The sequence below is a fragment of the Eleutherodactylus coqui genome, chromosome 13 (genome assembly GCF_035609145.1).
Source record: "Eleutherodactylus coqui strain aEleCoq1 chromosome 13, aEleCoq1.hap1, whole genome shotgun sequence".
In the NCBI taxonomy this organism is placed as follows: domain Eukaryota; kingdom Metazoa; phylum Chordata; class Amphibia; order Anura; family Eleutherodactylidae; genus Eleutherodactylus; species Eleutherodactylus coqui.
Genome location: NC_089849.1, coordinates 90,985,966 through 90,998,239, shown reverse-complemented (window position 1 = coordinate 90,998,239; position 12,274 = coordinate 90,985,966). Strand labels below are relative to the sequence as shown.

Sequence of the window (12,274 nt, the reverse complement as noted above, 5' to 3'; positions counted from 1 at the left end):
TGGCAGTGCCATCCTATAAGTGACATTTGTAACTGGCACTGCCATCCTATGGGTAGTAGTCATAATGAGTGTTTTGCACTAGTGAGTGCAGAAACTGCGGTGTACATAGGCATGGTGCAGCTGTCTGCCAATGGGCTGACGTGACTTTAAAGAGTCTTCTCTTCCACTTGTGGGAACGGCCTCACCTCAGGCGGACAACACCTGCATCCACATACCCAGGTGTCCCCTCCTTCACTCTCTGATGTGTTTGCAAGTGGCTTAACCTGCCTGTTCCCTCCCACCCTCCCTCTTGTTATAAAGGCTCTCTCCCTCCAGTCTGCCCAAAAAATATGTCTGGGACCATTCGTCAAAGCATGCAGTCTTTGTACCAAAATCTACACCCTCCCCCCTTTACTTTTCTCCAGGTCTGCTTAACCTGTTCAATGCGTCCCACTGTCCCCTGGTATGCACACCTGTGCCGGCTCCAGAGGTGGGGGGCCGCCCCATGCACAAAATATTAACCTCTTTCTAAGTCACTGGAATTTAACATTTTGGCTGCCAGCAGGTGATGATCATTCTGTATAGCTGCCAGAGAAGAAAGGGTTAAAATAAAGAGCAGATAAGTAAAGCAGACTGACCAGATCCTGAAAACTCCCATCGAAGTGTCAGGAGAACCTTCAGGGGAACTACAAGTCCCAGGATATGCTGGGAGTCAGCTGGGGTATTAGATGCCAGGAAGCACTGAGGCTGGAGGTGAGTTGGTCTATAGAACACAATGGATGAATTGATTTAACTCTTCACCCAATGCGAACCTCAAACCTGGAAAATCCGGAAGAATTCCCCGGTCTAAGAACATAAAGCCCCCGCAAAAAAAATGATATATATATATATATATATATATATATGTATATATATACTGTATATGTAATAGAGAGTCGGAGCCAATAATATAAACCCGAAGGTTTCTAATTAATGATGATTTTGCTCCGTGAACCTTTCACATTTTATGTGCAAGCTTCATATATTCTGAATAATTATACAAGCATGTAATAACCAATTTACATACAGGACAATCTAACCTCCTCGGAGGAGGACGATGCCCCACCAAATGTGGATCATGATTGACCTTATGGGGTGCAGCCTAGGGGAGATGTGGCTCTAAGAAGCTGCTTAGAAACAAGACTCCTCTTTTACTTTGGGCTGCACGGTAAAGTGGCAAGCCACCCCCCTCGGGTAGGGCACAGCTCCCGTGTTTCCCAGATTGGTAGTACTTTCCAAGTTCAGACAGCACACTTTATGCCAGCAGAAGTGATTTTCACACATCTTCTCTGCCAGGCAAACATCTTCCTGTGTGGAGCTCTAGAAAAGGAGGAAACATCAGCCGCATCCGTCCAACCGCTACAAGAGGGCATTTTCCACTGGTAGCTCCTGTATTGATGCAGTACCCCTCTAGTTCTGTGTAATTAGGTCAATGTCATTCATATGCAGTAATAGAGCCATTTTACGGACAGGATTTTCGTAAAGCTTTGCCACCATACAAGTACAGACATGCATAAAAACACACCGTGATGTCATCCTCAGTGTGATGTCATCACAAAATAGCTTCTTACACTTAGGCCATTTTTCCATACAGTGTCATGTCCCTAATGTCGGAGCTTGGCTTCCCTCACCTTTACAAGCCTTTCTGTGGGTGATAGGCTTGGTCATGTCCCGGTAGTAGCCCTCCTTGCAGTAGTGGCAGTGACGGCCAGCTGTGTTATGCCGGCAGTTCAAGCAGACCCCTCCGCTTCGGCGACCTGACAGCTTGAAGAGCTCCATGTTGAAACGGCAGCGGCGGGCATGCAGGTTACAGTTGCAGGCTGGGAAAAAATGGCAGGGAGAAGCATGTTATACGTGTTATACCACCAAAGACAAGCAGAACATGGAGCACTGTTAGACTGTAAGGATAGAACGATAGACCCTCACTTATGTAGCCGGGGGACTGAATACATAATATCAACCCCTTCACATCACACATACGACTATGTACGTCCTCACTGCATATACCCTGTGCAGGAGCCATCCACAGCCTACGCATGGAGCAGGCTTGGGAGGTAAACCCGCGCCATATATGGCAGGTATGAGCCAACACTCACCGTCAACAGCCGCGATCAGAAATAACGCTGATCGCACTGTTAACCCTTTAAATGCCACTATTCGTTCTGACAGTGACATTAAAATATCCTAATCAGGATTTAAATGTCCTAAATGGGACCCCCTGCGATAAGATCATGGGGGTGCTGTCCAGGTGACATGGCAGCCTGGAGACCCTGGGCTGCCATAATGGTTTGCCTATTACAAATATGTCTGTGGCATGCCTTTAATAGGTAGGATGTTAAAATATGGTATAATTCAATACCATAGTATTGCATTATATTGTATAAGCGATCAGATGATCGCAGGTTCAAGATCCCTATGGGGACGATTTAAAAAAAAAAAAAAAATGGAAAAAGAAGTAAAATAAAGATTTTTTCAAACTGTTATAAAAATAAAAAAACATTAAAAGTTAAGGTTAAACTTTTCCTAGTTGTTGCACCCCAAAAATTCAAAAAGATCTAGAAATTGGTATCATAGTATCCGTAATGGTCCAATTTATTGAAATATCACATTGTTAAACTTGCGTGATTAAGGGCTCAGTCGCACCGCCATGATTTCACCATGTATTACGCACGCGATGCACGGCTGCGTACTATACAGTGAATGGAGTCAATGACAGTACATGGATTTGTATTGATCCTTTCACCTTACCGTGTAAACACTGCGTATAGATACGCGCATGAAAAAGTTTGCAGCATGTTCTATTGCATAGCGTATCACGCAGTAACAGCCCTTTTCTTGTCTATGGGTAGCGTATGCAACACTGTCCATACACAATACACGGCATATGGGTGACATTGCATACGCAAAGCCGCTATGAGGCCTAAGTCCGTCAGAAAAAAATACCCAATGGCAGAATTGTGCTTTTTTTGGTAACTCTTGTTTTAAAGAAAAATTGTATGAAGAGCTATCAAAAAGTCATATGACCCCCAAAATGGTACAAATACAAACTACAAGTCCCCCACAAAAAAATGAGCCCTCACACAGGCCTAAAAATTTTTTTTTAATTATGGGGATCCAAAGATGGCGACAGAAAACAATTTTAAATATTTTTTAAAGGTACCTTTTCTTGGTATCGCGTTCCCCATACTGACCCACAGAATACAGACGGCTTCTCATTTTTACTGCACCATGAACGCAGCACAAACACCTCACTCTACACCTAAAATCTGTACAATAGTGTTTTTTTTTCCATTTTGCTCCACTTATAATTTTTTACAAATTCTTCCAATATATTATACTGCAAGTTAAATATACCATTGAAAAATGGAACTCATCCCGTAAAAAACAAGGTATGTCACTCAAAAAATAGATAAGTTATGGTTTTTTGAACGTGGGAATACTGGAGCTGCAGAATGCCACCTGGACGCAGGGCATCAATGACCTGTGGTCATGAAAGGGTGAACCAAGGCCACTACAAATCCAAAACGAAGGACTAAAGCTTCAAGACCTGAGGCTACCTTCACACGGGCCGTGAATCCCGCCCCCATATCGCGCTCCCCAACATGTCAACAGCCTCACATCACTCTAGGGATGCAGGGATCCTCCGGCGCAGCTGATAGCTGCGTCAGAGGTTTGCGGTGTTTCTCCCATGGAAGACCTTGCATCGCATCACATGCACCTAGGCGCCGGCCCCATTGGAAGCAATGGGTGGTGTGATGCGAGAGCACGCAACCAGATAGCACATGCCGCGATTTGTTTCCCGCATTGCGGTGCCATGCAGGAAAACATCGCTGATATGTATGACCCTATTCAAAAGAATGGGGTTCATAGCTGTCCGTCTCACAACGCACAAATCCCGCGCGATTGTGACGTCCGTGTGAAGGCAGCCCTAGGTTGCTAACAAGCTCATGTTGCGCCCATTAGTCTAAGGTGTGACTTGCATCGCACAGGACACGGACACTCCATCCATGATAACCACGGCCGCATAACGGGACAAAACAAAATCACTGATTTCAATGGATTTCAGTGGTTTTGTTTTCACTATCTGGATTCTCACCCATTAATACTATGTGCCGGAAAGATATGGCAGGACCCATACTCCCACTATTTTTTTCAAACTCTGGCGCTATGGCGCAGAGTTTGAATGGCCAGTGAGGTAAAAAAAACTTGCACAACTATGCAACTCGTCCATTGTCAGTATTGCAACATGTAGAATTCATTGCGTTCAGCAGGCTACTGAAGAACCTGGAATTCTTTGTCTGCTCATCATGTCTTCTACTGCATGCACATGTAGCAACCTACGAGATTCTCAGTACCTGTCCTCAGACTGTACTCAAGGAAGCCCACTGGCTGACCAAACTGCAGCCCAATGTAATCATAACTATTTTGAGTTCAGAAGTTCTTCCTGGGCTACGAGAGTGTTTGCTCCAAACTGCCCAGACCTCCATGTTGTCGTCTAGTGGTCAGGAGTCATCACCTGTCCTGCATTATGTTAGCAATTGCTTTCAAGTGTGGCTAAAGCAGAAGAAAAGTCATGTGCCATGCGTCCTTCCAGAAAACAATTGGGGACAAATGCTCTTTTATGATTAATGACACCATTTCTGAACAGCCACCCGTATGGATGAGTGAGAAATGTCAAGCCATTGTTTACAACCAATGGTGTAGTCATGTTGGTGACTGATGAGGAAAGGGTCATTGAGAAAAAAGTTTGTAAAGTTCTGCTTTGATGCCTAAAGTCCTACAAATATTTAGTGAGGTCGCTGCTTGTGAATGTCAAGTGAAAGAAATGTCGTCTGTCAGACGGGGATCCAATGTCACAACAATCTAGTCTTGATGATAGCCTTCTGACAACCATGGGGATGAGCTGACGAAAACACAAGGGATGATAAGAGGGTGGGAGTCGCTGCACTGTGTTGAGGAGCCGTTGAGTGAGGACTTGTCTGGAGACCCCAAGAGGGTGTTAGGAGAAGGAATCCTACACAATAGATGTTCTACAAGGTGTCAGAGGAGATGGGGGGGGGGAGTTGGACGCATTCTTTTTATGGAAAAGTCTTTTGCAGGATTCAGACCTTTATATAGCTGGAGCCTTTGGAATGCGAACTTCAGGAGTGATGCTGACGCCTAGGTGACCTCCACTTCTCCTACAACTTATTTTCCTTTGATAGTTTAAGCCACAAAGTAACACTTTTTGACACAATTTCGTTCCATCGTGAATTTTTTTGTGTAAGTTTCCTTTAGTGAGTCGTGCCCACCACAACTATGGCAGATGGCATCACCTAGAGCCCATTTGTATGTTACATTGTTTCTACGCCTTGGGTAATTAACTTCATTTGTGTCTGCAGTTAGGAACTAAGCCTCGTCATAGACATCATGGCCGGGTCTAAAAAGTAGCCATAGCATATCAACTCCACCAGCCTCCATGAAATATTGTTTCTCCCATCCCCATACCACACTACAGTGAATTTTCCTCTAATTGGGCACAGCTCTTGTCACTCCCTTAACCCCTTAAAGGGAACCTGCCATCATTATTATGCCGTCGTCAGTGAGGGCAAAATAAAGTAGTTACAGACTCGCTGATTTCAGTGAAGAACCTATCAGTAATAACCCACAGCAGATGCAAAGATGCATAAATCTTTATTGATATCCAAATATAAGTAGTTAGAAAATTCATGAGCAAGTCATACATAATACATAGATACGGGGATGGGAGAGCGAACCAAATGTAACGGCACCCGGCCAAGATTTATTACTACTTTTGATTCTGGTTGGCACGAAATTAAAAATGTTCTGCAGAGTCATTGGCCTGTGAGCTTGGCAGCTGCCGATTTGGCTAGGTGTTTGCCTACTGGATTACTTGGCACAGATCAAATAAAATTGTTGACTCATAGTCCTTATGCTGCCCCTGTGACTCCTCCCTTTGGATTCATAGGTCCTAAATTGGGATCAACTTTTTGTGGCCATTGTATTACCTGCAAGTTTTTGATCAGGACCAATCTGTTTACTAATTTTGATGGCACTAAACCGTTCATTAAATTTAATTTACATTGGCGTGAATGTAGGGCATGAACACATTGGCGCATGCGATAATACACTTGACGCTACGGAGCATATTAGCATGTGAACCAGGTTTTTTTTTACTATTCAAATTCTTCGATATTGCGTATGAGTTTGTAAAAAAAAAGCAGGACGATATGTCTTGCCATATCTGCAGTGTTAGATGGTTCTGCTGGGATCTGTTGTTCTGCAGGGTTTTCCCAGCAGCTCAGCTCCACAGGTGGTGGTTGATTGAGCTGACTGGGTATGGATTTCTCCAGCCAGCCCATCCCGCAGGTCTGCTGCTCATATACACCAGCTCCTCTGCTGTGGCTGGTGGTCTGTCCTCTGTTTGTTCAGAGTTATATTCCTGTGTGTCTCTGCAGCTTTCAGTATGTTCAGTGTGAACAGTGTCATGTTCCTGTGTGTCTGTGCAGTTTGCCTTTCGTGTAGTGTGAACTGCGTCTTACTATGAATCCTTTATCATCTAGGACGAGGTAAGTCCCTAGGTTCCAGTGCAGGGTCATACCTGTTGGGACAATCGCTCCGCATGCAGCCAGGTCTTCCTGGGGTTAGTTGTCTCGTTAGAGTAGGGACCCGCAAGACAATGAGGACCCATGAAGTGGGCTCATGGACTTAAAAATCTTGGCCAAAATATGAACGAAGACCTCGTACATGCTATAGTTATTCCATCTGACTAGGTGTGCAGGTATGCAGGTGAGTGTTTTGTGTTCTTGGCAGTCTTTGGTGTATGCCTGTCTGCGAGTATGTAGTCCGATACTCTGTCCTGAGATTCTGTCTGAGCTCGTCGTTTGTGAGTGTGAAGTCTGTTCCTTAGTGTCCGTATTCTGTCTGAGTCCCTGAGTTCGGTAATGTTGTTTGAGTTCTGTCTCAATTCCAGAGTTTGGTCATTTGGAAGACGTAACAACAAGAAAGATAGGGCAAGTCCTATCTTTTCTCATGAGTAGTATTAATGCATGAGAATCTCGATAGTGAAAACAGTAGTGATTTTGTTGCGACCCGTTATGGAGTCGTGGTTTTCACAGCTACATAATGGGACTAAAACACATCAATCTGATAAAGCCCTTAAAGTGAGGATTGAAGAACCCATCAGGGATTTGAGTGATCTGGATCACTCTAATTTGAAAAGGCTGCTACTTCAACATGAATATAAGGGCTTGAACACATGGGCGTTATTTTGTCCCGTTTTGCGGCCATGAAAATCACAATCGCAAAATGAGTCCAAACGAACCTCTTGATTTGAAGGGTTTCATTTTCACTATTGGGATTCTCACACAATTAATACTATGTGCAAGAAAGATAGGGCAGGACCCATCTTCACGCTTTTTTTTTTTTTTTTCAAACTCATGCATAATAGCACCAAAAGTCGAGTAACAACTGAAACTCAACATATTATTTTGTACTGTAGCTGTTAAGATCAGTTAGTTGTGTCACAAGAAGTCTTCATATAGTCCAGGCCATATTCATACATAGTATGTTTCCGAAATGAAAAACAGAGAGACCACAACAGATGCTCCAGAATTGTTATGTCATAAGTAATACGAGGATTTACTGTAATAGACAAGACAGTAGAGAGAACAGTTACGTTATAAATCCAAGAACTCATGGGCAACGACTTCTCTTTCCTTTTATACTCTATCTGGCCCAGACTGCTTAGATGACTTCTCCTGATGACTGCAGTTTGCTGCCCAAACATCTTTGGCACTACCCCCTGCAGCCATCTCCAATGAGGATAGCAACACATATAAATTCAGGTCTAAGACCAGACCTCTTAATTACAAACTCTAGATCAGATAACAGGCTTTATCCCTTAAACCACAAAACACGGATCAAATATGGAGTTTATATATGCTTGTCTGAAAGTGGCCTTAAACTCAATGAGACTGAGCTGCCTGTGGACAAGTGTGACATGGTTTTTGAAAGAAAGTGTTCATGTTTTTCTAATTCTGACCAACTTCTATAAATGGGTTATCCCGCAATTATTCTACTTTTTTTGTAAGTCTTTGGAAGCTCCCGCGTAATGATAACAGTCTGCTGATAATAACGAGCCCCGATCCTCCCTCCTGGTTTTTGTCATCCTGTTCTACAGTTTGTGGCTTATCGCTCACTAAGAAGAATGGGTGGCCTTTTCTTTTTCTACCACAGCAGCACCCTGCCTTCCCACTGTGCCGCCTGCAGAGGTCTGGAAATGTGTTGTATTGCTGTTTTTATAAATAATAAAAAGATCATCGTATTTGCGGAATAAACAGTGTTTTTTGCGTGTGCATCAGCGTGTTTTTCTGTACTTTTTCTGCCCGTAAGGCATGTTCGTTTGCAGGCAGCAAACAAAGAAACGCTAATTGAAATGGCTAATTAGTAGAGATGAGTGAACGTACTCGTTAAGGGCGATTTCACAATCGAGCATCGCTATTTTCGAGTACCTGACTCCTCAGGTGAAAAGATTCGGGGGGCGCCGGGGTGAGCACGGGGGTTCAGAGGGGAGTGGGGGGAGAAAGCGGAAGAGAGCGTCCCCCTGTTCCCCACTGCTACCCCCCGCTTCACCACGCCGCCCCCCGAGTAGTCAGGTACTCGAAAATAGCGATGCTGGATTGCGAAATCGCCCTTAACGAGTACGTTCGCTCATCTCTACTAATTAGTCTAATGAGTTTCAGATCTGTTCTTTTTCCTGCACATGTGTTTCACGCATCTCCTAGCATATTTTGTGCACATCTGCGCATCCCCATTGGCTTCCGTGGGCACATTTGGTGGTCAAATGCGCAGGAAATGGCGGTGGGTCATTTTCTTTTTTTTATAAAAATATATTTTTATTTTATTCTGTATTTTTTTTACTTCCTTTTGTAACTATTATTTTAACATCTATGACTGCCATTGCGTCATATAAGACCTCTGGGGGTCATTCACATTGTCTTTTTTTTTTTTTTTAATTTCACACTTTCCAACTGTAACTGTGGCATCCATAGGAACAGTGTCCATAAGAGCTCCAGTTACAAGGGGAAAACAACAGAGCTGATCTGCGTCTGCTAGGACTCTGCAGCTCTGCCTTGGCACGGGGCAGTCGGCATTCATGTGATCTCTGGGTTGAATAGCGGAATTGACACTTCCGCTTTCTCTCTTCACTACATACAGCTCATTGAGCGCTATATAGCCTGTAAAGGAGAAGGCAGAAGCTCTTAAAAACTGCTTCTACCTTCTCCTTTGGGTCCTCAGCTGTGACTAACACAGGAGATCTAGATGGGATCAGAGTATTACTCAAAAAATGGTTAGAAATTGAAAATTACCTGTATTTGATGGGGAATTTGTTTTGAGAACTAAGAAACCATTGAGCCCAGGACCAAGTGCCATAAATTTCCTGTGCTTGATCCTTAACCCTTTCCAATCCACTGTCTGACGTCTGAAGACATTCTGATTGAAGGCTGTACAGCTCCGATGTTGGAAGACGTCCGGCAGGGTATTCTTACTGTAGATTACTGGCCGCTCTGTTGTTGGGGGGCCTCTCCAGCATGTCACATACCGCAGTACTGGCTCTAGCCAGCAGACAGCGCCATTGTATAATGGCAGAAAGAGAAAGCCCCCTAGGAAACTCTAAATCCAAAATTGGATTGCAAAGGGTTAAGGGGTTTAGATTTTTGGGGGGAAAAAATCCTGATCCATCTCACAATAAATGGCCTGTTGTCAAACAGAAACCAATGTCAACCCTATTCAGGCCAATTTAGAAGTGCCTTGAGAAGCCCTCAGGTTGTCTACCTTACTGGTATATATCGGACATCTGACCAGTTCGAGCGTAGAGTTCCAGACTCAGTTACCGAATAACATAAGCCCCCTGCCCAAAGAACACAAGTATTGTGAGACATCCCATAAGTCATGACTGCTCCGATCCTCCGACAACCTCACAATCATAAGGAAAAAAATTGAAAATCTGCGTGGGGGATAAATGTACCACTTAAGGCAGGGGTCCCCAACCACCGGGCCGCGGACCGGGGCCGGGCCGTTGGATGTTTAGCGCCGGTCCGCGGCACCGCGGGGAAATTTTGCACCAAATACAAGGCCCGCGGGCCGAGTCCGGCCCCCTGCCTTGTGTTTTGTGGCCCGCGGCGTGCGGACGCCGCTCACCACTGAAGCGATTACCAGCGGGGACGCCGCAGCTCCCCGCTGGTAATCGCGCTGATCCCGGCGCACACTGACATCTGTGCAGCCAGGATTCTCCTCCCCGAGCGCCCTGCTCATTAGTTCCGCAGGAGAGGACTCGGGGAGGAAGCGTTCCGGGCTGACGTCAGGGCAAGCAGACAGAGAGCGACAGCAGGGAGGAGGTAGGTATATGGGTTGGGGGGGCTGCTTACTACTAGGGGGGGCTGCCTATTACTGGGGGGGTGCTGCATATTATGGGGGGTGCTGCCTAATACGGGGGGCTACCTATTACAGGGGAAGGGGCTGCCTATTACTGGGGGGGGGGGGGGGGGGGGGGGTAGTTATTACTGGGGGGGAGGGCTACTTATTACTGGGGGGGACCTGCTTATTACTGGGGGAGGTGGGGGCTGCTTATTACTGGGGGAGGTGGGGGCTACTTATTACAGGGTAAGGGGCTGCTTATTACTGGGGGGGCTGGTTATTACTGGGGGGGGCTACTTATTACAGGGGAAGGGGCTGCCTTTTACTGGGGGGGAGGCTGCCTATTACTGGAGCGGGGCTGCCTATTACGGGGGGGCTGCCTATTACTGGGGGGGGGGGGGCTACTTATTACAGGAGAAGGGGCTGCCTATTACTGGGGGGGTGGGGGCTACTTACTACTGGGGGGGCTGCTTATTACTGGGGCGGCTGCCTATTACTGGGGGGTAACTTCTTATTACTGGGAGGGACCTGCTTATTGCTGGGGGGGGTTGCTTACTGTGGAGGCTGCTTATTACTGGGGGGGTGGGGGCTACTTATTACAGGGGAAGGGGCTGCTTATTAATGGGTGGGTGGCTATTACTGGGGGTGGGGCGCTGCCTATTACTGGGGGGTGGACCTGCTTATTACGGGGGGAGGCTGCTCATTACGGGAGGGGGGAACCTGCTTATTACGGGGGGGGGGGGACCTGCTTATTACGGGGGGGACCTGCTTATTACTGGGAGGATGGTTATTACTGGGGGGGGGCTGTTTATTACTGGGGGGAGCTACTTATTACAGGGGGAGGGGCTGCTAATTACTGAGAGGTGGGGGCTGTCTATTACTGAGGGGTGGGGGCTGTCTATTACTGGGGGGGGATAAATTATATGCTGCCCTATGTGTGTGCTGGGGGGGGGGGGGATAGACTATATACTGCCCTGTGTGTGTACTGCCAGGACATTCTAAATGTCATAATTAAATAAGAATGGACTAAACTCCAACCCCCTTCATAACCCCGCCCCATATAACCAAAGCCCCGCTCATGTCCCGCCCAACCCTGCCGGGCCTTATAAAAATGGTCTTGCTGGAAGCCGGTCCCTGGTGCCAAAAAGGTTGGGGACCACTGACTTAAGGGATACAGTATGGGGGGGGGGGGGGGGGGCGGGATTCAGTGTGGGAGATAAAGTCATCTAGAATTCACCGGTTTCTAGAAAGTTGCCCAGTAAACGATCTTGCTTTTATAGCGGCGATACTTGTACGTGACTCCAGTAAGTATATCCCTACGGTCTCTTCGCTTCAAAACAAGTCACAACTCCAACGCCTGAGGACCAAACCTGCTCCCTACAGGGCAAATTATATCTTAGCGCTTCAATGAACCTTTCCTGGCAAATCTCTCAACGTTTCCCAAACGCCAACACTTATCACATATATATCCTGCAAACTCCCCGGAGAGATGGCTGCATCCTCACTCACAGCTTTGCTTACAGCTTTTTATTTTCTTTCATGTATTCTCCTTTCAATGCCATTACAGGTTACATGTATGTAAGGCCGCTGGGGGTAGGACTCCCCTTATTTGCCCCCTGACATAGGCTTGTGCATTATGTTGCGTTAGCAATGTTTATTTCTCAAGTATATGTGCCTTTAAGATGGGCCTGGTGAGCGCCGGCGTTAGTCGATGTGGTGGGACCTACAGTCCTGAAGTGCGCAGTAGTTTGGTGGGGGCGGAGGTGTGAGGAGCGTCCTAGCGAGAGGCTGTATCGCAGGAGTGCATGGGACCGAAGGAAGCAACAGTCTCGGACGT

The 12,274-nt window shown here is 46.2% G+C and overlaps 1 protein-coding gene across 4 annotated transcripts in view; it reads right to left on the bottom strand.

The window, feature by feature from the left end:
* NTN1 (netrin 1) overlaps positions 1 to 12,274 on the bottom strand; it is an 87,629-nt gene that overhangs the window by 41,485 nt on the left and 33,870 nt on the right. For all 4 annotated transcript variants that reach the window (XM_066586184.1, XM_066586182.1, XM_066586183.1 and 1 more), the window contains exon 3: positions 1,650 to 1,838. In XM_066586184.1, coding sequence (XP_066442281.1) covers positions 1,650 to 1,838 — 189 coding nt within the window. The remainder of the gene's footprint in view (positions 1 to 1,649; positions 1,839 to 12,274) is intronic.